This window comes from Trichomycterus rosablanca, chromosome 6 (genome assembly GCF_030014385.1).
Source record: "Trichomycterus rosablanca isolate fTriRos1 chromosome 6, fTriRos1.hap1, whole genome shotgun sequence".
In the NCBI taxonomy this organism is placed as follows: domain Eukaryota; kingdom Metazoa; phylum Chordata; class Actinopteri; order Siluriformes; family Trichomycteridae; genus Trichomycterus; species Trichomycterus rosablanca.
Window position 1 is genome coordinate 52,119,982 of NC_085993.1, and position 26,455 is coordinate 52,146,436.

At 39.1% G+C, this 26,455-nt stretch overlaps 1 protein-coding gene across 2 annotated transcripts in view; it reads left to right on the plus strand.

Annotated features, from left to right (window-relative positions):
• LOC134317252 (NACHT, LRR and PYD domains-containing protein 12-like) overlaps nt 1-6,182 on the plus strand; it is a 34,781-nt gene extending 28,599 nt beyond the window's left edge. For both annotated transcript variants that reach the window (XM_062998049.1, XM_062998050.1), the window contains exons 12-16: nt 667-840; nt 3,058-3,231; nt 3,372-3,521; nt 4,539-4,649; nt 4,773-6,182. In XM_062998049.1, coding sequence (XP_062854119.1) covers nt 667-840; nt 3,058-3,231; nt 3,372-3,521; nt 4,539-4,641 — 601 coding nt within the window. In that variant the 3' untranslated portion in view covers nt 4,642-4,649; nt 4,773-6,182. The remainder of the gene's footprint in view (nt 1-666; nt 841-3,057; nt 3,232-3,371; nt 3,522-4,538; nt 4,650-4,772) is intronic.
• Nucleotides 6,183-26,455: the final 20,273 nt, after the last annotated feature.

The window sequence follows — 26,455 nt, forward strand, 5'->3', positions numbered from 1 at the left end:
TTTCTACCACTAAAACTCTTTGATAATACAACCCTCAATCAGAAAAGGTTGGGACAATATGGAAAACGCTAATTAAAACCACGATGCTTCTTCCATTTGCTTTACTGTTTATGTGATTGCAGACAGGATGAACCCAAAGTTCGAAAGTGATCCTAAGTTTTCCAGAACTCATGTGGCTATGTTCATTACAAAAGCATGTCAATTTTTAAATAAAGTGCAGACCGAGGAGTCGAAGGTCACAGGCATTTAATGTTGATTGTGGCCTTGCCCTTTACGCCCCTTTACCCTTTAGTTTTCCTAAAACTTTTAATAATCTTAATAGTATATACAGTGAAATCTCTAAATTCCCTGCAGTTGGGCTTGATGAAACCTCATTATAAATCTGTTGACCTATTTGCTCTTCGGTTTTTTTAAGCACATTTTTTTGAACCTATACTCATCCTTGCTGGTGAAGGACTGACAGTAAAGACAGTTAAGGAAATCACTGCTTCATGTTTTTATTCACATTTTACCTACTGCCCCAATTGGTACTTGGTTTCTAGTTTTCTAGAATTCCTTTATTTGCTGAGATGTAAATACTCACACCATTTTTCCCCTTTAATTACATCCTGTTAAGCATATTTTGAATCTAATGTGATTTGATATTATTTAATTCATATGTTTCAGACTTTATAATTCCAAGCTAACAGAGGAAAGCTGCACAGTTCTATCTTCAGTTTTCAGCTCAGACTTCTCCAGACTGAAAGAGCTGAACCTCAGTAACAATAATTTGAAGGATTCAGGAATAAAAAAGCTCTTGGTTGGACTGAAGAATTCAAATTGTAAACTGGAGATACTGAAGTGAGATCATTACTTTTAATATTTATGATGATTTTATTTTTTCATGAATAAAATGTCTGTTCCTGATATTAGTTATAATACAGTGCTTTAAAACAGTATTCACCCCTTCTTCGTTTATTCTATTTGTGTATATTTTCCACACTTATGTTTCAGATCATCAAACTACTTTTACTATCACAAAAAAATCCCAAGTAAACCATGCTTTTAGCTACTAAACCAACAAGTTAACCAAATTTATTTGATAGTCGGGTTCAATTTCACTAGTCATACTGAGGCATCACTGCCAGACCTGCTGAATCTTGAAGTCCTTGAAATCACTGTACTGCTGAAAATCCTTGGTTGCTGCTTTAGTACAATATTACTAATATTACAATGTTAAGCTTTGTTCACGTTAAGCGTTGTTCGTGTCGCTTTTATCGTCTAAGAGTTTTAAAAAGGTCAGTGGCAAACTGGGTCAAAGCTCAATCAGGCAAACTTTGAGTGGTGCAGCAAGTGCAAAAATCGAGAGCACAATGCGGACAAAGCGTGCAGTACACGCCAATCAGGGAAGCATCACGACAAGCTAAGTTTAACGAGGTGGACTGGCGGGCTGATATGTGAGAGAGACAAACTAGCTGTGAGAAACAGAACCCAAGGTGCAGAAGAACCTGACTATAACTAAAGAAAGGGAAAAGCCCTAGGTGGGAATGCTCTTCAGGTCCGTACCCCTCCCAATCAACAAGATATTGGTTGCCACATTTTCCCTGGTGTACTTCAAGGACACGCTTAATGGTATAAGCGGGGCTCTGGCAACCATTCGAGGAATTGATTTTCATTGTGACGGAAGTTGGAGGGTGTATGCTACTGGGTTCACTGGCTTTTTCGACCTAAGGAAGAGAGAAAGGTCATTGGTGGACAACCAAAGCGTCTCCTTAAGTTGGCAGCAGCTGTTCTGGAGGCTGTGGTGGTCCTGAGGATTTTTTTGGGCCTTTTTCCAGACTCTCTTGCAGCACTGGACAAAGTGCTGCGCGGAGGGAACCCCTACATCTGCCTTCTGCTCTGGCAACATGGGAGGGTTTGTACCCAAATTGCCACTCAATTTTGGGTTTGTACTCAATTGCCACTTGGAGGAGTGCCATAAAGTGTTGTGAGCAAACTCCAAACTCCAGAGAATATGTTCTAGGTCCTGGTTGACCCTTTCCACCTGCCTATTAGATGGGGATGATAACCAGAGGACAGGCTGGCAGAGGCACTGAGGAGTCGGCAGAAGGACTTCCAGAACTGACTAGTAAATTGAGGTCCCCTGTATCTTGGCAATCCTCTTAGCCAAGGGGAGTTTAGGCAGAGCGACAAACTTGCAAGCCTTCGAGAATCTGTCCACAATGACTAAGCTGACGGTGTTACCCTGGGAGGGGGGCAACTCAGTAACAAAGTCAAGGTATAGATGGGACCAAAGACGGGATGGCATATAGAGGGGATGCAAAAAGCCTACAGGACGAGTCCTGCTCTTTATTGGGATCTTTATTAGGGACACAGACCTCGCATGCCCCAACATACTCTTGCACGTCCCTTAGCATTGAAGGCCACCAGAATTGTCTGTGTAGAAACTCGTGTGTTCTATTGGCCCCAGGATGACTGGTAACAGGGGAAGAAATGGGGTGAGTTGGCGGGCTGATATGAGAGAGAGACAAACAAGCTGTGAGAAACAGGACCCAAGGTGAAGAAGAACTACAGCACAAAAAAAAAAGGGAAAAGCTCTAGGTGGGACCTGCGACCAGCCAACCAGCTACTCAATCCACCAATCAGCTGACACACAAGCCAATATCCTGAATGCTTATTCCCAAAGTCTAAGCTAAAAAGAAAAAGGAAAAAGGAAAAGAATTGTTAGGAATCGACTCGCGAGTCAGATTTAGACAATCAAACATTTACCAGAGTAATGTTCCTGCAACTACTTTTACCACTACTTTCACCATCAAAACTACTACTCCTCCAAATTTTACTAATGTTACTATTATACTACTACTTGTACTTCTTTTACCACAACTGCTGTTTCATTTCTAGATTAGTTTTAGCAAATTTGATTCTCAATGTATTTGTTACAACAATATTTTTGAATTTTTATTTAAAATGAGTAATATAAGATAAATGCATTGACATGCTGAGAGGTCATTTTTTCAACATACATGCAACATTCCTTTTAATTACATGTGATTGGATTTGATATTATTTCTGTTTCAGACTTCATAAGTCCAGTCTAACAAAAGAAAGCTGTGAAGCTCTGTCCATTGTTCTCAGCTCAGACTCCTCCATACTGAAAGAGCTGAACCTCAGTAACAATGATCTCAAGGATTCAGGAGTGACACTGCTCTCTACTGGACTGGAGAACCCACACTGTAAACTGGAGAAACTATGGTAGGATCTTCACTTTTGTATTTGAACAGGTTATGTACTGAATTAGTAGGTGTTTATATGGATTTAAGTGTGAAAGTGACTGAAAAAGGTAGCATCAGTGTTTGTTTATATATACTGTATATCAATGTTTTGTCTTTCAGGCTAGGTGGTTGTAATTTAACAGAGAAAAGCTGTGCAGCTTTGTCCACAGTTCTCAGCTCAAACTCCTCCAGACTGAAAGTGCTGGACCTCGTTAACAATGATGTGAAAAAGCTCTTGGAGATTTTTGAAGATAAACTGGACATACTGAGGTGAGATCATGACTTTCATGGTGAATAAATGCCACCATAAAAAAGGTTGATTATTTTATTTTCCACCTGAGAATGTATTGACTCAAGAGTTTTTAATTTTTTTACAAGTAAACAGGTGATATTATTGGGTATAAAAGAAAATGTAACAAAATATTCACTCTTTTACTAGCAAAGAGGTCAAGGCTTGCACCTTGTGAAAACCTGTATAAGCAAATAGTCCTATAGTATAGAACAACTGATGAAATATTTGCCTAAACAGTTTTTTTTTTTTTTTTTTTTTTTCCCCCACTAAGTGGCAAACCTTGACCCATATCCTTGTTAGTAAAGGAGTGAATATTTTGGGTTTTTTTAATACTCAGTTATGATAGAATCATCTGCGTAAAGTTCTTTTGATCGTTCCATAAACTTTCCAGTCTTACCTTGTCTTTGTAGTGCTCCAAATTAGACGGTCAGATCTAGGAAGATTCCAGCTTGTGCCAAGCCTCCTCCTTTTGGAACTTATTGAGCCCATTGAGGTCATTGAAACACTCAAAGCCTTACATGTTTGTTTTATGCCCTTGCCCCAATCGATGCCTTGTTTTCACTGTTCTTTGTAGTCTTTCCATAAGTTTTTGGAGTGTGTCTGTGGAAATGTTTGGTTATTTAGTCAAATGAGTATTTGTGAGGCTAGGTACTGATACATACAAGATCAAATATTAAGTTTGCTCTACTTTTGCAGATGCCACTTTTGGTCAGTAAATAAACAGTAACTGTGCAATAAGATTTATTTAAACTTATTTTTACTCTGCAAATTAACAAAACATGGAAATTGACTAGGTCTGTCCAATAAACACAGTATAAGACTCATCATAAAAAGCATTTAATATTTTAGTAATTTATATTTAAATAATCACTTTTTGTAGATATAATAAAATAATCACTTAAATGTAGATAACATTAATAAGTGATTACAGTTGTATAATGATGCAATACTGATTCTACAGATACAATATTAAACATTAATTATTTATTTTTCAGGGTGGACCAATACAATCTGTCAAAAGGGTCTTCAGTTTTATCCTCAATTGCCGGCTCAAACAACTCCAGTCTACAAAGGTTGGACGTGTTTTGTCCTGGCTGAGACAGAAGGTAATAATTTATAGTAGAAATTGGATAAATAATGGACCTAAAAAATTGTTTAACAGCTAATCAAAACCGAAAGGGAAGTGGTCACTCCATTTTCAAGTAAATTTGTGAACTGATGTTTTACAGGTCACTACACAGTTCTGATGTCAGCAGTACAGAAGCTCAGACGCTGTGTGCCTGTAATCTCCCCCATTCCTGTACTTGTCTAAACAGGAAAAAATGGGTGTAAATGTCAGATACTGTAAATGTGCAGTACAATCTGCAGTATCTAACCTCAGTCAGAGCTTCTAGAGAAAAGTCCACAAGTTACCAAGTTAGCTCTTCTAAATATTAGATCTAAATGAGATCAACACATCTCATTGAATGAATGATTTTATTACAGCACATGGGCTTGATTTTATACTGTTAACAGAAACATGGCTTAGTTAATGTAGTGCTGCGACTGTACAAGCACAAAAGGTGCAAGTCTGTTTCATGGTTCTTTTCAATGCAAGCAGTTATCATTGGGTGGCTTCACATTATTTGAATATCTCTGTACAGTTCTGAAAAAGGACACCATGAATATTAAACTGCTTACAGGCCTCCGAAGTACAATGTTAATTTTACTGACGAATTTACAGATGTGTTGTCTTTGATTTCTGTAGATTTTTAACATTTTGTTATTGCTGATGATTTTAACATACATTTTGACAAACCCAAGGACAGTTTTGCTGTACTGTACTGGACTCTTTTGATCTTTCACAGCATGGTAATGAGAGTACACACTGTTATGGTCACACTCTGGAAGTAGTAACCTCAACATATTAGCCTTTGTTAAGGATGTCTCATTGTCAGATCATTACTGTGTCTCCTTGGATATATAGAGTGGACATACATATCAAGAGCAGACGTGTTTGCTTTAAGAGAAGGTTTATAAATGACAGCACAGCATAGCAATGATATGCTAGAAAGCTTCAACTCAATCAGTGTTACAGATGATGTAATCCAGTTAAAGTTAAAACCAGATCATGTCAGCAGAAAGCACCATGGAGAAGTGCTACTGCTGTTCAAATCCAAAAGTTGTTGGACCGATTAAGATTGTTTTTCCTATAACTTACACTAACTGATGTCACTTTATTTTCTAATTTTCAGTTTTTCATTATTCTTGTCACTTATTTGTATTGTTATTACTAATATATCTATATTATTATTATTATTATAGATAAAAATTATACTACATATTTTACTATGCATTATATTAATGTGTTTTTACCTGTATGTAGCAGAGCCAGTGTATTTCTTTCTTATTGTGTTTTTATATTTATTCTTTACTTTTCTTTATTCTTACTTCTTTCCCGGTATGGTTGTGCAATATATGTTCACTCTGCTTTCATGAAACAAAGATCTATATATCCATCCATCCATCCATCCAGCCATTTATCTATCCACTACAGCTCACTTTAAAACACTGTTCACTTTTTATTCTGTAATGGCACTTTTCTAAATGTAATTTTTTATTGTATTTTTATTTATTGTACAATAAATCTATTGTGTTAATCTTGTTTTAATCATGCTTTTATTTTATATTCTGTTTTAATTTTTTTAAACCTTAATTGTAGGGATGTCCCGATCCGATCTCAAAGATCGGAATCGGGGCCGATCAAGGCATTTTTTAACTGATCGGTATCGATCGGTATTAAAAATTTTTTAACCGATCCTTCGTTTTACGTCAGCATGTCCGCTGTGTGGAAATACTTTAAATTGGAAAGTGAAACAAGTCCAGCAGTGAAGTGTAACGTCTGTAATGTGAGCGTGTCACGAGGCGGTGGGAGCAGAGCTGCGTTCATTACTGTAGAATTTTACTGTTTATACGGTGTGTGAGTCCAGGATCACTCCGGTTTACTAAACAATAACTTTTAATCCCAGTATGAAAACTTCAGGACCAGAACACACAGCTTTTACCAGTTTACGTGTTACACGACTGAACGACATCTCAGTATCGAGCGCTCTGATTGGCTTAGTTATGTAACCGAGCGTGGTAGTGATGCACTCGCTTAATAAAGAAATAAATACACGATATATTCACTAATTGTCGGGAGCGTTTAACACTTTATTAACTTCTTCTGTTACGGTACCGAATAGCGGACAGCTAGAGTCATTGCGTTAGCCAAGCACGCTATTCCATGCACTATGGAAGCCCCAAAGGGTCAAAACACACTCGCTTCGCGTAGAAACGTCCATCAAACCATCGTCATCAGAAAAGTCTGTTACAGTTACAACACGCATGCAAGTACGGTGGCTCATAACATTTAACCAAACGATCTACAATTACTACCGATCTGATACGGCACCTAAAAAATAACCACTCAGCCAAATACAGCGAGTTTATTATTATTATATGATGAGAAGAGGAACCGGCCGTCCGCTAATACGGCAGAGACGCTGATTCTCCTCAAAAAGATCCTTCACTTCATTCTGAGTGTTCTAGTGTTACTGCTACACTGCTGCACTAAGTTTGTTTACTTTTATTTTGTAAAAATAAAAGAACATTAAGCAATAGTTTGAATGCAGCAATTTTTTTCCTACAGCACTGCAGAGCTATTCCAGTTGTTAAACATGTACACTGGATTAATGTGAATAACTGTAATGTACATGAAGTGTGCATTACCTATTTGTAGTTCAGAATTTATATGAATCAGAAATATTCAACCCCCCTCAGCCTAAACATATGAGGTGGGGGCAAAACTGTCTGGTCATGGATGAAAACCCAAAATTTTGTCTGAGGCCTTAACAGTAATCAGGACAATGAAGAAAAACCTCCTATTTACTGCAAACGATCTACAGTATGCCCTGTTGAAGGCTGGGACAAATGTGTCAGTGGTAACCATAAGATGATCACGTAAAAACCAAAGACTTGACCAAACTCCAACGACATTGGGACCTGAACCTTGGTAATAATTGGAACACACTCCCTGGTCAACCAAAGACTGGATAAAGAGTCATTCCTGGAATATCATGGAGTGGATCTTCACAGTCTCCAAATTTAAATCCTATAGAAAATCTTTGGTGGGATTTAAAGAAACACAAAGTTAAACCTGAATGTACAGGAGGAATGGGTGAAAATTTCACAAGAGTAGCTTGGTAGCTAGGGCTGTCGCGCTAACCGCAATTTTGAAATACCGCGGTATAGACCAGCCAACCGCAGGGCATGCCAAGCAACCGCAACACTGCGATGTTCACGGTTTTTTCTTTCTTTCTTTTTTTTTTTTTTTTTTGTTGTTGTTGCAGGATTCATCTTCTTTTATGCTTACAGTTGGGCGTAATAAATGTTAAATAAGTTCATAATGAAAATGAGCTAAGAGTGTCATTTTCCCACAACCTGTTCTCATGCGTTGCTGCTGAGTGTCAGGCTTTGTGTTTTAAAATGGAAACAATGGCCACAGGAATTATAGGCAAGTTTATTAATGATCAAATTGAGTTCACACTCAATAAATACTTGTAATTTAGACTATATTCAAACAGCCTTGGCGTACTAAAGCACTTAATTACGGTTAATATGGCATTGCAGCCTGCAAATATTCTCTTGCTGGCTTACTGGAATGATTTAAATGTATTTTTTGTTGAATAAAAATGTATTGAAACGAATAATAACTTAAAATGTAGTATATATTGTTATGTTAATTATACCTACTAAATAGATGGTTAATAGTGGCGCATTAATAACCAGGCTAGATTCCTCTGCTCTCTAAAGTCGCATGCAGGTACAGTATGTGTGTATTAGTGTAACGAGCACCATCAGAGAGAGTTTTTAGTGAAGTCGGGAACATCGCTACCCCACTCAGATCCTCTCTCAAACCACATCAGGTGAACATGTTGGTTTTTCTAGCGCGCATGATAACGCAGGTTTAATGTCTTACAGACTTTATTCTTTATTCTATTTTTTTTTTTTACCATATTTTGATTAGATGTGCATTTAAAATATTTAGCCTAAACACTTTTTTTGTTTCACAGTGTATATCTAGCCTAGGCTAGAAGCTTAATTTAAACCTTTTTTTAATAGAGAAAAGACGTGAATCCCTGCTCTGTTCTGTATTTAACAATAAACACGCATTTGATTGGTCTTAAAGCCGTCTCATCTTTGTCATTATAAAGCAATAATATACCGAATCATAGCCTAACAATAAAGCTTGTTTATATAGCTCTAAAATCCAGATAAATTAAGTAATTTATTTGTTAAAAAACAAAAAAAATGGCGATATTACCGCATACCGGAAATTGTTTCACCGCAACAGCCCTATTGGTAGCACTAACCGAAATCACTTATTAGAGGATATTAAGACAAAAGGAGGATTGAATATATTGAGTGGTTACTCAGGTTGTGTTTGTCTTATATGTTTAATGATATAAAATAATTACGTTTGACAAATTAGCAACATAATGTTTAAAAAAAAAATGATTGCACAGTCCGTCTTGTAATTATACTGCTTTACCAGCAGATGTCGCCAAACACTTGGCGGTACTGCAGTCATTCACACTTTCTATAAATCAATAAAAAAAAGTTTTATTACTGAGAGCTTTATGACTTTATTGTAAGAATGTTAGCAGATGCAAACACATTCTGGTGAAGTGGGTGCCACCCATCAACACTGGTCCTGGGAACAAGAGTTTGATTCTCACCTCTGGAAGTTTAGCATCTTCTCCTTGTGTGCAGCTGTAAGTGAATGTATAAATGGTGAGTATAAATGGTGAGTATAAATGAAGGCATGTATGATCTTTCAAAAGCTGGAATTAGTCTTATAATTAGTCTTATATTTCCAATCAAAACTGGCAACCCAAAACACCTATGTGCATTCCCTATTTATAACCCCACAAGGACTAAAATCCATGAGTGTTCTTTCATCATGAGTGAAAACTTTTTCTACAACCTCTCTGAGGGTAAGGGACGCCAGAGACTGGTACCCGAGGAATAGACCCCCAATCTACTTCCTCCCTTGGGTATGTAAATCAAGCATCCTTCACTTTGGAATCCTGTCTGGACTTTCAAAGACCAAAGACAATTTACTCGCTTCCCACCCAGTGTGGACAAATAGTTCACAAATAAAATATTCAGACCCCATCGAGCCAGTGACTGATTTAGCTAGAAATGCAGCACCAGATTCTTTCCAGTGGATGAAGCAGATCCAAAGACTTTGGATCTTTAAGGTCTTTTAAAGTCAAGGTGTCTCTCTGTATCTGGATGCTAGAGGCTGGTTTATGGAAGTGGTGGAAGAAAAAGACCCCCTGGTGAGGAACTTTAGTAAGAAGCTTCTAGCATCAGAGTGAAAGTAAAGAAACGTCAGTGAAGAAGGTGTGAAGATGGTGTTTTTGCAGGTGCCTCCGGTCCAAATTTGTTTAAATGCACCTTCAAACAAGACAGCATGTTCATCTTTTCATCTAGGAAAATCACTGTGAAGGAAACTGAAGAACACTGAAGGCACAAGATTGGTTTGTTCTTTAATTGTCTGGTATATTTTAGCACTTTACTGTGATACATATAAAAGTCTGGTTCTACAAAATCTGAAAAAGGTTTTACACCCAAGTGTCCAAACTGTTGCTTTTAATGTCATTACTTTTGTTCTGTTTTAAGTCATTTTAACATGAACTTTTTATCTGTGTTTCATTAAAAAAAATCCATCAGAAATTTAGTTCTACAAGTTGGATAAAGATGAAGATAAGAGAATCCTTTATTAGTGCTACAGTGGGGAAATTCACAGTGCTGCAGCAGGAAAGGGATAGCAGGGTACTCAGTATAAAAAATAGACAAATAAACAGTACAATGTATAACAATATAGACATTATCAATAATAAAAGTAAAAAATAAATATTTACAAATAATTGCACATGAACTAACTGAATAATTGCGCCATTGAGAAAACAATCCGTCCTGTAAGTGTGTACAGTTTTAAGTGTGTGTGTACGTGATCTCCATCCAAGAGGTTCTCCCATCTCTGCAAAGCACTCTCTGACCAAGGCCCTTCCTACCCAGATTCTCAAATACGCTGGAACTATTGAAAGATTTAAGGTTGTGCCAAGCTGAGGGCACTGTGGTCCTGAAAACACTTGAAGCCTTAAATGTTGAATCGATTATTCAGATCCACACACAGTTCCTCGGACATCATGGTTGGATTTTGTTCTGGCAATGTGGGGAAATGTTACTGCGTTTGTTATTGCGTCTGTTGTTGCTTGCATCAGCCATGGGTCAACAGACCGTGCAGTATAAAGTGTTGTAGTCTGTTCTAAACTGCTGACACGCCTCATTTCTTTGGTAGGTTCTCTCGGTGCATATTTGGTCTTCCTCTTTTCATCCATCAACTGTTTTTGTTTATTTTTTCACCATATTGAGGAATCCTCTATCATCTGTTAACATTGTCATGCTAACACTACCTGGCTAACTACATTTACATTTTCAGCATTTAGCAGACGCTCTTATCCAGAGCGACTTACAGAAGTGCTTCTATAGTGAACATTTCATTTCTCAAGTTTAGGAAAACAACAGTCAAAGAACACAAATCTGCTAAAACCTGTTAGAACCAAAGTGCTTTTTTTTTGTTTTTTGTTTTTTTGTTTTTTTTTAAATGGAAAAGAATGGAACAAAATGTTAGTAAATAAGTACAAGTCAGCCTAAGTGTTTAGTAAAAAGGTGATGAAGGTTTTTAATCGTTTTTTAAAGACAGCAAGAGACTCAGATGTTCGGACAGACAGAGGAAGTTCATTCCACCACTTCGGCGCTAGAACAGAGAACAGCCTTGATGCTGGTCTTCCTTTAGTCCTGGGTGGAGGATCAAGTCGAGCGAGACTAGAGGCTCGGAGGTTGCGTGGTACAGAGCGGGGTTTGATAAGGCCACGAAGGTAGCTTGGGGCTGGTCCATTTTTGGCTTTGTAGGTGAGCGTCAGTGTTTTAAACTGAATGCGTGCAGCTACAGGAAGCCAGTGAAGAGAACGTAGCAGTGGGGTGATGTGGCAGCAGTGGGGTGATGTGGCAGTGTTTGGGTTGGTTAAAGACCAGACGGGCAGCTGCATTTTGAATGAGCTGTAAGGGTTTAATCGTGGACATGGGAGCTCCTGCCAGGAGGGAGTTGCAGTAGTCCAACCGTGAGATTACAAGTGATTGCACCAGAATCTGGGTAGCTTCTCTGGAGAGAAATGGCCGAATCTTCCTGATGTTGTACAGGAGGAACCGGCACGATCTCGTCATGTTGGCTATATGAGGAGAGAAGGTCAGCTGGTTATCCAGGACAACACCAAGACTTCTTACCTTATCAGATGGTCTGATCTGGAAGTCATCCAGAGAAGTGACTAGGTCCTGGGTTGGAGACTGATCTCCAGGAATGAGCAACATCTCTGTCTTACTGGGATTTAGTTTCAGATGATGAGCTGACATCCATTGTGAGATATCTCGCAGACATGCTGAGATGCGAGCTGAGACTTGCGTGTCTGAAGGAGGAAATGACAGAATGAGCTGAGTGTCATCTGCATAGGAGTGGTAGGAGAAGCCATGGGAGGCTATAACCTTACCCAGAGAGCGGGTGTAGATAGAGAAAAGAAGTGGGCCAAGTACAGAGCCCTGAGGAACACCGGTTGAGAGAGTGCATGGGGGAGATATGGATCCCCTCCATGACACTTGGTAGGAGCGCCCTTCCAGGTAGGAGGCCATCCATTGCCATGCTGAACCTGTTACTCCAAGGTTAGAGAGAGTGGTCAGGAGAATGCCGTGATTCACTGTGTCGAAGGCTGCAGAGAGGTCAAGAAGAATAAGGACAGATGACAGTTTGGCTGCTTTGGCTGCATGAAGCTTCTCAGTAACCGCTACAAGTGCTGTTTCTGTAGAATGTGCTGCCTTGAAGCCAGACTGGTACGGATCGTGGAGGTCATTCTGAGTAAGAAAGGCAGATAGTTGGTTATAGACAGCACGTTCAAGAATTTTGGATAGAAAAGAGAGGAGTGAGACAGGTCTGTAGTTGTTAATGTCTGTAGTGTCTAGTGTAGGTTTCTTAAGAAGGGGGATGACCTGAGCCTTCTTAAAAGCAGTAGGGACAGCACCTGATGTCAGGGAGTTGTTGATGATGGGTGTGATGAAGGGGATTAGGTCCTGCGAGAGGTCTTTGAGGATGGTGGATGGTATAGGGTCAAGTGCGCATGTAGTGGGATTGCTGGATGAGAGGAGCTGTGTAACCTCATCCATGGTGAGTGGGGTGAAGCTGGTGAGTGTGTTGGTGGGTTGAGGGTCAGTAGAAAGTGGGTCAGTCGGAGAGAAGGTTTGATTGATTTTGTCGATCTTGTCCTGAAAGAATGTTGCAAAGTCAGTAGCAGTGAGAGAGGCAGATGGGGGAGGAGGAGGAGGGTTTAGAAGAGAGGAAAAGATAGCATGAAGCTTACGTGGGTCAGCAGCAGATTGTTCAAGCTTGGCTTTGTAAAAAGATGTTTTTGCAGCAGTCACATCAGATGAGAACCTGGACAGCAGATCGTGGTAGGAGTGGAGATCACCACTGAGCTTAGATTTCCTCCACTTTCTCTCAGCTGCCCTTAATTCTCTTCTGTTGCTGCGCAGTGCATCTGAAAGCCAAGGAGCAGGGTGAGAAGGTTTACCTCGTTTGAGGGTAGGAGGACAGAGCTGATCGAGGGATGTTGAAAGAGAAGAGAGTAGAGTATTAGTTGCGGAGTTGAGTGGAAGGGTAGCGAGCATGTCAGGGTTAGGTAGTGAAGTTAGGATGTTGGAGATTAGCAGGGAGGAAGATAAAGAGTGAAGATTGGGGCATGTTGTAAGGGTGAAAGTGTGGTGAGCTGTACGGCGCTTCATAGCGCTTTTAGCGGCAAACAATAGTACAGTATATGATTTGCTGCCTTCTGAAGCCTACAGCCGTTAAAATTTACTGTTATGAAAAATTCATACAGTATGAGGAATCAAAGACGGAATACTGACTGTACCGTCATACTGCCCAGCACTAGTCCCTAATAAACCCAGGTGTGCCTTTTCAAACCACTGCCAGTCAATTCAGATTGAATCAGGTGACACCAATTCATCTCTAGATGCATCTTAATGATCATTAGAGCAAACAAGATGCATCTGAGCAAACTCAGGAGCGTCTGTGCAAAGGCAGTCTGAAGCTGGGGTAACAGTGGCTAACATTTTGTAAAAAAATAAAAATAAAAAAAAATACAAATTAATACAAGTATAATAAAAAGCTCCACAATATTTTTTTTCTATTTTACAAATCAATGTGTGTGATCAGAATTATCAGTTGTATAATAGTTGATGAAACACATTTCACCCAAACAAACAAAATCTATGGTCTGAAAAAAGTGTAACCAACTTCACCATCTCTGTATGATCTGCACTGTAGAGCATCATCACAAAATAGATTTCCTCCTTATTTTATACCCAAGAGCAGAACTGTGTCTTCATGTGAGCATTTATCTTTTATTAGGTGTCTGACCGCTTGAGCAGCTTTGGGTTATGTGTGTTTTATTTTACATTTATATGACACAAGCACCTACGTCCTGGTCTGATTTGATTAAGAAATACAGAAGTCGTCTAAAACTGCACATTTGTAAAGGTGGGAGCAGGTCAGAAGAATGTGGACGTCACTATGATTTTTTTTTGCATCTGAATCTGTGGAGCATTTTTTAAACATAAAGGAACTTTATGAAGGATATGAAACATAAAGGAACCAAGGTGGCACAGCAGGAATATTCCACTAGTGCACCAGTGAGGAGAATCTAAACTCTCCGGTTTGAATCTCGACTCTGCTACGGGTCGACTGGGCACCATTTGTTTGTTTGTTTATTTATTAGGATTTTAACGTCGTGTTTTACACTTTGGTTCCATTCATGACAGGAACGGTAGTTACTCATTACACAAGACTCATCAGCTCACAAGTTTATATCAAACAGTCATGGACAATTTAGTGTCTCCAGTTCACCTCACTTGCACATCTTTGGACTGTGGGAGGAAACCGGAGCTCCTGTAGAAAACCCACACAGACACAGGGAGAACATGCAAACTCCACACAGAAAAGACCCGGACCGCCCCACCTGGGGATCGAACCCAGGACCTTCTTGCTGTGAGGTGACAGTGCCACCCACTTAGCCACCCACTTAGGCACCATTTAGAGGGCACAATTGGCAGTGCCTGCAGCAGACAAAAATTGGCCATCAAGTCTGCTGGGTGGGGAAAGACCAGACTAATAAAGTGGGTGGGGTCTTCAAATGCTGTGTAAGGACCCTGGGTAGCGGCCAGAGGTGCCTGTACAGAAGTGGAGGCACGAGCGGGGGAAAAAAAAAAAAAAAAAAAAAAAAAAAAAAAAAAAAAAAGAGGTCGAAAGATCGGGATCCCGAGCAGCAGAAGACTAAGTGGCTACGCTAAAATCAGAATCAGAATCAGATTTATTGGCCAAGTATGTGGATACACACAAGGAATTTGTTTCCGGCTGATGGTATCGCTCTAGTACACAAGTATACCAGTATATATACCAGTATACAAGCAGTGCAGACAATGCACAAGAACATTAAACACAAAAATATTCAAACTATAAGACTATATACAAGCAATATCTAGAAAATGTGGGTTGGTATGTACAGTATTCAGTGATCAATGTATGTATGTACATATAAGCAGAGGTACACAATATACGGTAACATACCGATGGCAATATACAGTTATATACAGATAATGTAAGCTATCAAGAGAAAACTGAGAAAAATGAATTTAAAAAAAATAAAGGAATCGTCGCATAATATGCAGGAATGTGTAAATATGCCAAAGGTGCCCAAACGTATCAGCAAAGTTAAAAAAATTCTTCAGCTAATTTGTATTAAAGCACTTTAAATTGCCAGTGTATGAAAGGTGCTATACAAATAAACTTGCCTTGGATAATTGGCAAAATAGCACAGATTTTGGCACGCAAACTTGAAGACTCTGAATATTCACCTTACATGCACATATCTGGTATCAAAGGTACCCTGAAGACGTCCACTTTAATAAGTGGTTTTAAAAATAATAATTTATTAATAAATGGGTAAAGCAGCGCCAAACATAAAGAACAGATATTTTTATACTCTATATACTGCTCAGAAAGCATTGCACCGATTGTCACCAAACTTCAGAGGCACAGAGCACCGGAGGTTCATATTTTAGGCTGTGCTAGGTGGCGCTATAACATGCAAAGTAATGTTAAGCAATCAAAGATGGTCTTATTGACTTGAAATTTGGCACAGTGCTTCTTTGTCCCTCCCTTAGGAACATTCCCATAATTATGTATTGGGCCACACTGGGCTGAGCAGATGTTCTTTAATTTAGAGTGTGCATTTTGTTTCCATCTTTTCTACTCTGAATCCACCTGCTGTACTGGTTTTCTTAATGAAAACAAATATATCAAATATCAAATACACCCGATGGCCAAGGATTCATAATTATTATGTTCAGGTGTGTCAGCCAAGGCTGTTGCTGATGTGTAAACATTGAATTACAGAAAACAAACGATGTGTGCCCAGGTGAAGCAGCGGGATATTCTGCTAGCACACCAGCACTGAGATTCTGAACTCCTCGGTTCGAAACTTGGTGTTGGTCAGATGGTCAAGTGTCCTCAAACTTCTGCCTGCATAGTGAGCAAACATTTCCACTCCTGTTCACCCATCAATGAACCCGACAAAAATTTAGTAGCTGCTTTTCTTCTGCTTTCCATGCAAACATCAAAACAAATAGGAGCTTTACATGTTATATAGTCTGAGAGAGAAACACACAGACCAGTCAAACTGTTTCTGATGAACTGGAAAACACTGAAGCTACCACCTCAGCACCACCTCAGCGATGAAGCAGTGGTTTTTCTTCCTTCTGTTTTATACAGGTAAGACCTGAAAATGTATTTTAATATTGTCTTGTTTTGTTTATTGAGTGATTTATGATACATAAAGATTTGCTTCACTGAGTTACTACTGGTCTAAATATAATTTGAAGGAAAGATTGGAATGTGTGGTCAGTGCAACTGTTGTTTCAGTAAACCAAAAATGACTGAAATGCTGCACATTTGTTAAACATTTAAGGTTTTTTAACAGATTTAAAATGGCATTTACAAAGACAGCAAATAATCAGTTCATTGTCCTTAACCAAATTTACTTCTTTACCCCTGGTTACTTTAAATCAAATTTGATTTTAAAGAATTAGTTGTGATCAGAACTCAAGCTGCTGTATTTTAAACAGACCTGAGTTTGTTTATGGACTTTGCAATAGTCTTTTTATAAATCGTATCATGTATTCTCACATATTCAGTAATCATTAAGTGTAGGATGTTTTTAGAGCGCTGCGACCCAGGTCACAAAGAGAACAGAACAATTACATAGAACGTGCAAACAAACATAATGAGGATGTAAAAATTAAGTAAATCTAAGAAAGACAAGCTATCACATCGCAAGACCAGAATTATTTAGAACATTGCAGACTCTATGGCGCCAGATGTATTTTATTATTTTGAATATCACATATGTATGTTTCATGGCATCTTCCTGATTCTCTTTGTGTGTCGACTCCGAGGAGGTGGGTTGGCGATGGGGAGGGTGACAGAGATATATAAGACCTACAGTGCTGGCCAAAAGTATTGGCACCCCTGCAATTCTGTCAGATAATACTCAATTTCTTCCAGAAAATGATTGCAATTACAAATGCTTTGATATTAAAATGTTCATTTAATTTGTCTTCAATGGAAAACCACAAAAAGAATTGTCAAAAAGCCAAATTGGATATAATTCCACACCAAACATAAAAAAGGGGGTGGACAAAAGTATTGGCACCCTTTGAAAAATCATGTGATGCTTCTCTAATTTGTGTAATTAACAGCACCTGTTACTTACCTGTGGCACATAACAGGTGGTGGCAATAACTAAATCACACTTGCAGCCAGTTAAAATGGATTAAAGTTGACTCAACCTCTGTCCTGTGTCCTTGTGTGTACCACATTGAGCATGGAGAAAAGAAAGAAGACCAAAGAACTGTCTGAGGACTTGAGAAGCAAAATTGTGAGGAAGCATGGGCAATCTCAAGGCTACAAGTCCATCTCCAAAGACCTGAATGTTCCTGTGTCTACCGTGCGCAGTGTCATCAAGAAGTTTAAAGCCCATGGCACTGTGGCTAACCTCCCTAGATGTGGACGGAAAAGAAAAATTGACGAGAGATTTCAACGAAAGATTGTGCGGATGGTGGATAAAGAACCTCGACTAACATCCAAACAAGTTCAAGCTGCCCTGCAGTCCGAGGGTACAACAGTGTCAACCCGTACTATCCGTCGGCGTCTGAATGAAAAGGGACTCTATGGTAGGATACCCAGGAAGACCCCACTTCTGACCCAGAGACATAAAAAAGCCAGGCTGGAGTTTGCCAAAACTTACCTGAGAAAGCCAAAAATGTTTTGGAAGAATGTTCTCTGGTCAGATGAGACAAAAGTAGAGCTTTTTGGGAAAAGGCATCAACATAGAGTTTACAGGAAAAAAAATGAGGCCTTCAAAGAAAAGAACACGGTCCCTACAGTCAAACATGGCGGAGGTTCCCTGATGTTTTGGGGTTGCTTTGCTGCCTCTGGCACTGGACTGCTTGACCGTGTGCATGGCATTATGAAGTCTGAAGACTACCAACAAATTTTGCAGCATAATGTAGGGCCCAGTGTGAGAAAGCTGGGTCTCCCTCAGAGGTCATGGGTCTTCCAGCAGGACAATGACCCAAAACACACTTCAAAAAGCACTAGAAAATGGTTTGAGAGAAAGCACTGGAGACTTCTAAAGTGGCCAGCAATGAGTCCAGACCTGAATCCCATAGAACACCTGTGGAGAGATCTCAAAATGGCAGTTTGGAGAAGGCACCCTTCAAATCTCAGGGACCTGGAGCAGTTTGCCAAAGAAGAATGGTCTAAAATTCCAGCAGGGCATTGTAAGACACTCATTGATGGTTACCGGAAGCGGTTGTTCGCAGTTATTTTGTCTAAAGGTTGTGCTACCAAGTATTAGGCTGAGGGTGCCAATACTTTTGTCCGGCCCATTTTTGGAGTTTTGTGTAAAATGATAATTGATTTGACTTTTTTTTCATTCTCTTTTGTGTTTTTTCATTGCAAGCAAAATAAATGAAGATATTAATACCAAAGCATTTGTGATTGCAATCATTTTCTGGAAGAAATTGAGTATTATCTGACAGAATTGCAGGGGTGCCAATACTTTTGGCCAGCACTGTATGTAAAATTACTTAGCTGTTCTTACTGCAGTATGCTTCTGTGCTGTAAGAATCCACAATTGTGCTTTCATTAAACTTCAATCCAGCTAAAAAGAATCTAGTGTTGAAGTTTGCTTTCTGTTCTACTACGGTTCTAGTACAACCTTAAAGTTAAATACGCATTAATCAGTGTGAATCTATTGGTGGTAAAACATTAAGCGTGCTGATGTCTATACCAAGTGTTAATATCAAGTCTAAAATATGTTTAGATGGGTGAGAAGGTTCCATCACATACTGAATGATACTTATAGAGATGAGAGGATCTATTTATTTTAACACTGATCATTAATGTCCCTAACAATTAACACCTCATTAGTTGATCGCACTGATAACAACCTTACATTTATGGATTTTTTTTAAAGACAGGGTAAACAAGTTGGATTTTTCCTTGATTAAGATGGATTAGCTCAAGAGTCAAGAGAGGCTTTATTGTCATTTCAGCTCTATACGAGTACATATTGAAACAAAACAACATTCCTCCAGGACCAGGGTGAAACATAGAACAAAAAGTACAAGTAAATACAATATACACAGTGCAGATAAACAGTACAATAAATACAAAAAGACATTTCTAATTTAAAAAGTAATTAAGGAAGACAAGACTAGAGACGAGTGTTGGTCAGTAAATGGTACTGAGTAAATGGTACGCGAGGTAGAAAATCATATTCTGATATGCAGTAAGCAGCGTACGGTTTTTTTTTGCAAAAACTTGTGCAGATTGCAAAATTGTGCAAAGATGCAAGTAATACAAGTAAAAATATACATTGCTACATAAGCAACAAACAGTAAGATTTATGTCTTTACCCATTAAAACATCTCATATCTACATAACTGTATTTAGGATGAGCTGTTTTATTTAGCACTAAACACAGCCAGGTATTTAGCTTAGATCACAAACTCCAATTTAAAATGTTTATCTAAGCGAACAAACCTCGATTTACAACATTGACCTGAGTTAACAACCCTGATGCAGGATGTAACTAAATTAAACATTTATTTTTGTATCATGTGATCACATGACTAGGTGTAAAACATTTACTTTACATGACAATTTATTTATGAGACATAAATGTTTAATCTTTAAATTAGTGTCTTGCTTTCGTTTTACTGCAGTTTTCCTGTGTTTTACTTTCATTTGTTTTTAAGAAAATCACACCACTTTATTTCTGTTGGTACGTGACCTGCGGGAGTGTGCCACACCTAAACACCTTCATCCACAGTTTAACGTCTCTGAACAAAACCAAAAAGATAAATTTTTTAATTTATTTATTTATTTATTAGGAATTTAAAATGGCATGTTTTACACTTTGGTTACATTCATGCCAGACTGTAGTTACTCCATACACAAGATTCATCAGGTCACAAGTTTAATGTCAAACACAGTCATGGGCAATTTTGTGTCTTCAATTCACCTCACTTGCATGTTTTTGGACTGTGGGAGAAAACCGGAGCACCCGGAGGAAACCCACACAGACACGGGGAGAACATGCAAACTCCACACAGAAAGGACTCCACCGCTCCACCTGCGGGATCAAACCCAGGACCTTCTTGCTTCTTGGAGTGCTACCCACCGAGCCCACATACTGCCCGAGATTTTGTAAAAACATCATGTATGAACACTGCAATATTATAACGCTGTAGCAAAAAGGGCCCAAAACAACCCATCACTAGCAGCAGAAATGCACTCAATGGGCATTTAGGTCTGTGTTTTATTTACTTATTTCCCTTCCACAGGGGTCGTCCAACTTGTCCTGTCTTTCTCTCGTAAGTACTATCTGATACAGCAAAATAAAACATGGAGCGACGCTCAGGTTTACTGCCGATCCTTCCACACTGACCTGGCTACCATCGAGAGTAAGGAAGTTTTGATCCAAATACAGAATGAAACGCAGAGATAACAGTTTAATTCCAGCGCCTGGATCGGACTGTTCAAAGACATGAACCAGCACCTGTGGCGTTGGTCCTTGGACAACAATAACATAGGAAACGTGACAAAATGGTCTTCAGGTGTTCCTGGTACGAAATGCTGCGGTGCTGTACTTTCAGGTGCTTGGAATGGAATACCATGCACATATACAAGACCTTTTCTGTGCTTTGACAGTGAGTAACAACATATTTACTCTCACACTCTCACACTGAAGAAAGTTGTATTATTAAATAAAATCTTTTTTTATTTTTTTTTATCTTTCCAACTACTAATTTGTTTGATTTTATATACGCAAATCAGCCATCCACCTCCCTGTTTCTACACTCACTGTCCATGTTATCAGCTCCACTTACCATATAGAAGCACTTTGTAGTTCTACAATTACTGACTGTAGTCCATCTGTTTCTCTACATGCTTTGTTACCCCCTTTCACCCTGTTCTTATTTTAAATTCCCAAGATAACACTGGCAGATCAAATCAGGTCTCACATGTACATACAAATTTCTACCTGAGTAGTGTTTGGCAATCAGCTAGCTAGCAAGCTAATTTGATCTATTTAAAAGATAGAATAAAAATAATAAATAAAAAAAGTCTAAAGTCTGTAAACATCCTGTAATTACTGGGTTCGGTGATTTAGTTTGTCTTACTGTTGCTGGGGTGAGTCAGTAAATCTGTTAATGCAGAAAGCATTATATCCTGTGCAAGGCTACAAGGCGTGGCTGCGGAAGAAGAGGATACAGGTACTAGACTGGCCTGCCTGCAGTCCTGACCTGACCCCAACTGAGAATGTTGTAACAAAGAATGTGATGACCCCTGTACCTTAAGATGTGTTTGTAGTAGAGCAGGGCGATATGGCCAAGAAATGTTATCACCGTAATTTCTTCTATATCGATCAATATTGATAATCATCACGATAAAGATTTTGAAATCAAATAGTACGGTTTTAAAATATTTTTATAATTATTATATGAACATAATATACACGCAACATAGTACACAAAGCAACACAAATAGTAAAAACACTGACGTGTTGATACCTCCAGTCATGCACTTTCGGGAGGGTTTTGAAGCCTCTTTCTCCACTGTACTAACAGGCATTGTGTCTTTAGCCATGAAATAAGTGACAGCTGCTGTTATGTTGTGGTGCTTTTCCGACTTCTTACAGTCTGAGTAATTGAGGGTTAAGGGCCTTGCTCAAGGGCCCAACAGTGGCAACCTGGCAGTGGTGGGGTTTAAACCAGCGACCTTCTGCTTATTAGTCCAGAACCTTAACAGCTAGGCTAAACTGCCCTACTGGTGTGGTTCACCTTTGTCTTCTGTTTTGCTTTCGGGTTTCTCTCCACTGTCCATCTTCCCGTAGCTTCTGTTAGCGCTATTCCTCATCTCGTGCAATTCAGTGTGCAGCCTGATTGGTAGCAGTGGTAGCCTAGTGGGTAGAGCTTTGGGCTATCAACCGGAAGATTGGCGGTTCAAATCCAAGCTCTGCTATGCAGCCACTGTTGGGTCCTTGAGCAAGGCCCTTAACCCTGTCTGCTCCAGGGGCACCGTACGATGGCTGACCCTGCGCTCTGACCCCGGCTTCCAAACAAGCTGGGATATGTGAAGAAAGTATTTCATTGTACTGTACAATAGGGCAGTTGTAGCCTAGCGGTCAAGGTGCTGGTGTAGTAAGCAGAAGGTTGCTGGTTCAAACCCCACCACTGCCAGGTTGCCACTATTGGGCCTTTGAGCAAGGCCCTTAACCCTCAATTGCTTAGATTGTACTGTAAGTCGCTTTGGATAAAGGCGTCTGCTAAATGCCGAAAATGTAAGTGTACATGTGTATATGTATATATGACAAATAAAGGATATCTTATCTGATTGGCCGTTGTGCCGGTTTTACACCTAACCTACGGGCTGCGTAATTGGGAACTTTGTGCTTTTCTGCGCTATTGAGGAGGACAAATAGAATCTATAATATTCCCAAAGATTATCAACATCGTTTTATCACCCAGCCCTTGTTTGTAGGGACAAAGGGACAAAATAACACCTGAAACACTTAACCACTTGGTGTCCTCTTTACTGTCCTCTTTAACAGTGCCTGGATATCAGGAAGGGATGTTTATTCATCAAGTTGACCAGACGGAACATGAACTATATTTTATACTGTAATTAATTAAAAATTTATTTATGTTTTAATTGCATTTTTAAACCTCATGTATCTGCAGATGAGATGGGTTTACCTTTCATAGTGCAGAGTCCTGCATTTGATTATGCTGGTAAAGTTGCACATGGTATTAGCCTGTATTTCTGCCTTTTGCCTGTATTATACACCGTATAGGCATAACATTATGACCACCTTCCTAATATTGTGTTGGTCCCCCTTTTGCTGCCAAAACAGCCTACTGTGATGCTGTGTTTTCTGACCCTGTCTGTCAGAACCAGCATGAACTTCAGCAGTTTTAGCTACCATTATGCCTGATTGGTACACAGTGTAGTTTCAGTGACAGACTCATCATGAAGGACCTTACCTCCATGGATATCGGCAAACTCAAAAATCAGTAATCTTCTTGTTTTTCCATTTTATTGCCATTAGAAAGTAATTACTGTGTTTTTTATTTTTTACAGTCACAAGAAATGACACAGACAAGTACGTTTACTACAATACTTTTAAGACGTGGTTTGATGCTCAGAGTTTTTGCAGGCAGTATCACACGGACCTAACCAGCTCAAGGGATGACACCGAATTTTCAGTTATCCAGCAAAAGATCACTAATCCTTCTTACTGTTCCAAGACTTCTGGACATGGTCAGACCAGACTAACTCTACTTTCATCCCATGGATTTCTGGACAACCTAATAATACCGCAGATGGTGAAAACTGTGGTTATTTATCCAGCGGTCAGGCGGGTGATGAACAATGCTCAAAGATAATGCCTTTCATCTGTTATACGAGTACGTTTCAGTTGGTTTCAGTTTTCTATTTCAGCTCATTTTTATTGTTTTTAAAACACAAGTTTAATTGTTTGTATGTCCAAATGATGCTTTTATGTATCTAGAAACAACAGGACAGCAAATGTTCATTAGGCTGAAGGTGCAATCTAATCAGGATGTGAACAATCCCACAGTACATGCAGATCTTTTGGAGAAGGTGGGTCTTGTCCTCCACATGAGTTCATAAATGATCATGGAAATGATTTGTAGAAACCAAAAGGGGTTAGATGCACTGATTTGTGCAAAGTTCCAGGTGTAATTTGGGTTCCATTGTGTGTGAAAACCCTTGTGAGTTTTGTATTAAACTGTTGTTCGAGCCTAAACCCAGAGGTCATTCTTATCCTGTAATATTTTATAATAGAAGTGATTTTTTCTTCAGATCTACAAGAAACTGATGGAGCATGGAGTGAACGTCACAGTAAAATGGAAAAAACAATCAGACGGTGAGGTGTTCCACAACCTGAATTAAAACGACACTGCTGTGGAAAATCAGATCATGAAAACATGTGAATTCTTAAACTTTACCAGAGACCCTGCAATAAAGAGTAGCGAGTTCACACTGAATACTCAGGAATAGCTTAAGAAACAATCAAATATACACTTTATTATTGAAATTCAGACCTGGTTGGTCTCTGTGGCTCCACTCATTCTTCTACACAGGGCAAAAAGTGTCCACGTTTCATTTCTGGATGGTTCTTGTACACACTTGTACTAAAACAGAACTGTAAAACTTACACTGATACACTAACCCGAGCTTAAAGTCTTCTACTTCGAGTTTGAATCTAAGGCGGTGCTATAGTCCTGGACAAAGGCCCAGACAGGCATAATTGACCATGCCTGAGAGGAGGAGGTTTCAGTACTGCTGTGAAAATGAAACTTGTTGAGGCGTCTGAACTGGCGCTGCAGTGCAAACTAAAGCGGTAGTTTGTAGGGTGGCTCTCCGGGCGCTGTGCGGGTCTTTGTGAGAAGTGAAAAGTTGAGGCCAGCGACACTGCGCATGCCTTGTGCATGATAGTCTTAGTAGAAGCAGAAAGAGAATATAAATATAAAAATATCCTCCAAATGTGTGGCAACAATTTGGGGAAGGGCCATTCCCCTGTTCAACATGACACACCACTGTGCACAACACAAAGATCCCAAACACAGGGTTTGATGAACTGGTTTAGAGCCCCGACATAATTTGCAACCCCTAATACTTCTGGGATGAATTGGAATGTTGAGTGGTCATGAAAATTAGATCTGTACTGCCTTATTGTTTCTTTTCTCTGTAACTACTGTTATATTTAATCTTATTTCATCTTAACCATCAATGTTCTGGATGTTCTCTGTCCCAGTGTTTCATGTCAGGCTGCTGGGTGAACTGGTGTGTAATTACAGCTGTGCAGATGCATAAACAGATTCTAACTTTGTTCTTAACAAAAGGGTGAAGTTGCAGGGTTTCTACAAATGTTAACATGGTGTTTTAATTACTCAATCAATTAACCAATTAATCACAGAGTGAGAATTGGGTGAGAACTAGTGTAAACATGGACGTGATAATCACATTGAAAGACAAGAAAACTTTCAGGTTTATGTCATTTATCATCTGTATATTTTAACAGAACTGTTTATGCTCTGCTGTGTTTCCAGTTCATATGGATTTATATAATTCATATAAATTATTAATCAGCATGAGCATTGCTTCCTGTATGATTACTGAATCCTAATAAAAGACAGTTTTTTTTTACCTTGCTTAGTGTTGGGGGTTCTTATGTATGTACACAGTCATTGTACATTTATATGGAAATCAATATAGTTTCCTTAATTTCTCTTATGTAGGCTACTGGAAGTTGGAATGGCAAAAGCTTAAACAATAAATTTAAGAGGACGAAGGTCCTTTCAGAACTGGTGAGCCTACAAGTAATAATAATAATGTAGCGTCGCCACTGGGGGCTGGCACGGGCTTTACCCAGAAAGCCTTGCGGCAGTGGTGTCTAAGGGTTGGGTAAGTAGCTTATATGTTTGTCTGTTGTATGATTGTATGTGTGTATGAATGGGTGTCTGTCCCTAAACCACTGAATGAACTGCCAAAGGCAGCTCACTGGCGGCCCTGACGCTATTCTTCCTGCTCGCCGGCGCCACAATAATAATAATAAATAGGGATGTAACGATACACTCTTCTTACGATGCCATATGATTCACGATACTGGCTTCATGATACAATTTTTCCTGATTTTTTTAAACAAAATGAAATTGAAGACAAATGACAAAGTTTCCTTTCATTATTTCTCTTAAAAAAATAAAATAAAACCCTGTATTTGTGCTTATTTTTTATTTATGAATGCCCTTTTATTTCTGAGGTAGGTACAAACTATGCCAAATAAGTATTCTCACACAAATAAATTTGGCTGGAAAATCCCCTACCTGGCAAAATCCTGTATGTTATACTATACCAGTTTAATGGTAAATGAACTGTAAACCATAAGCTTTGACAGCGAGGAGAAATGAGGATTTAATAAAGCAGAGTAATACAGAGAGGAAAGAAAGGAATGCTGGAATGTTGGTAAAATACCCGTTTTTCTTCCCAAACCTGCTCTGTTACCCCGCCCTCAAACATCTGAAACGTGACAGTGAACCTCAACACACCACATTCCTCCGGTTACAC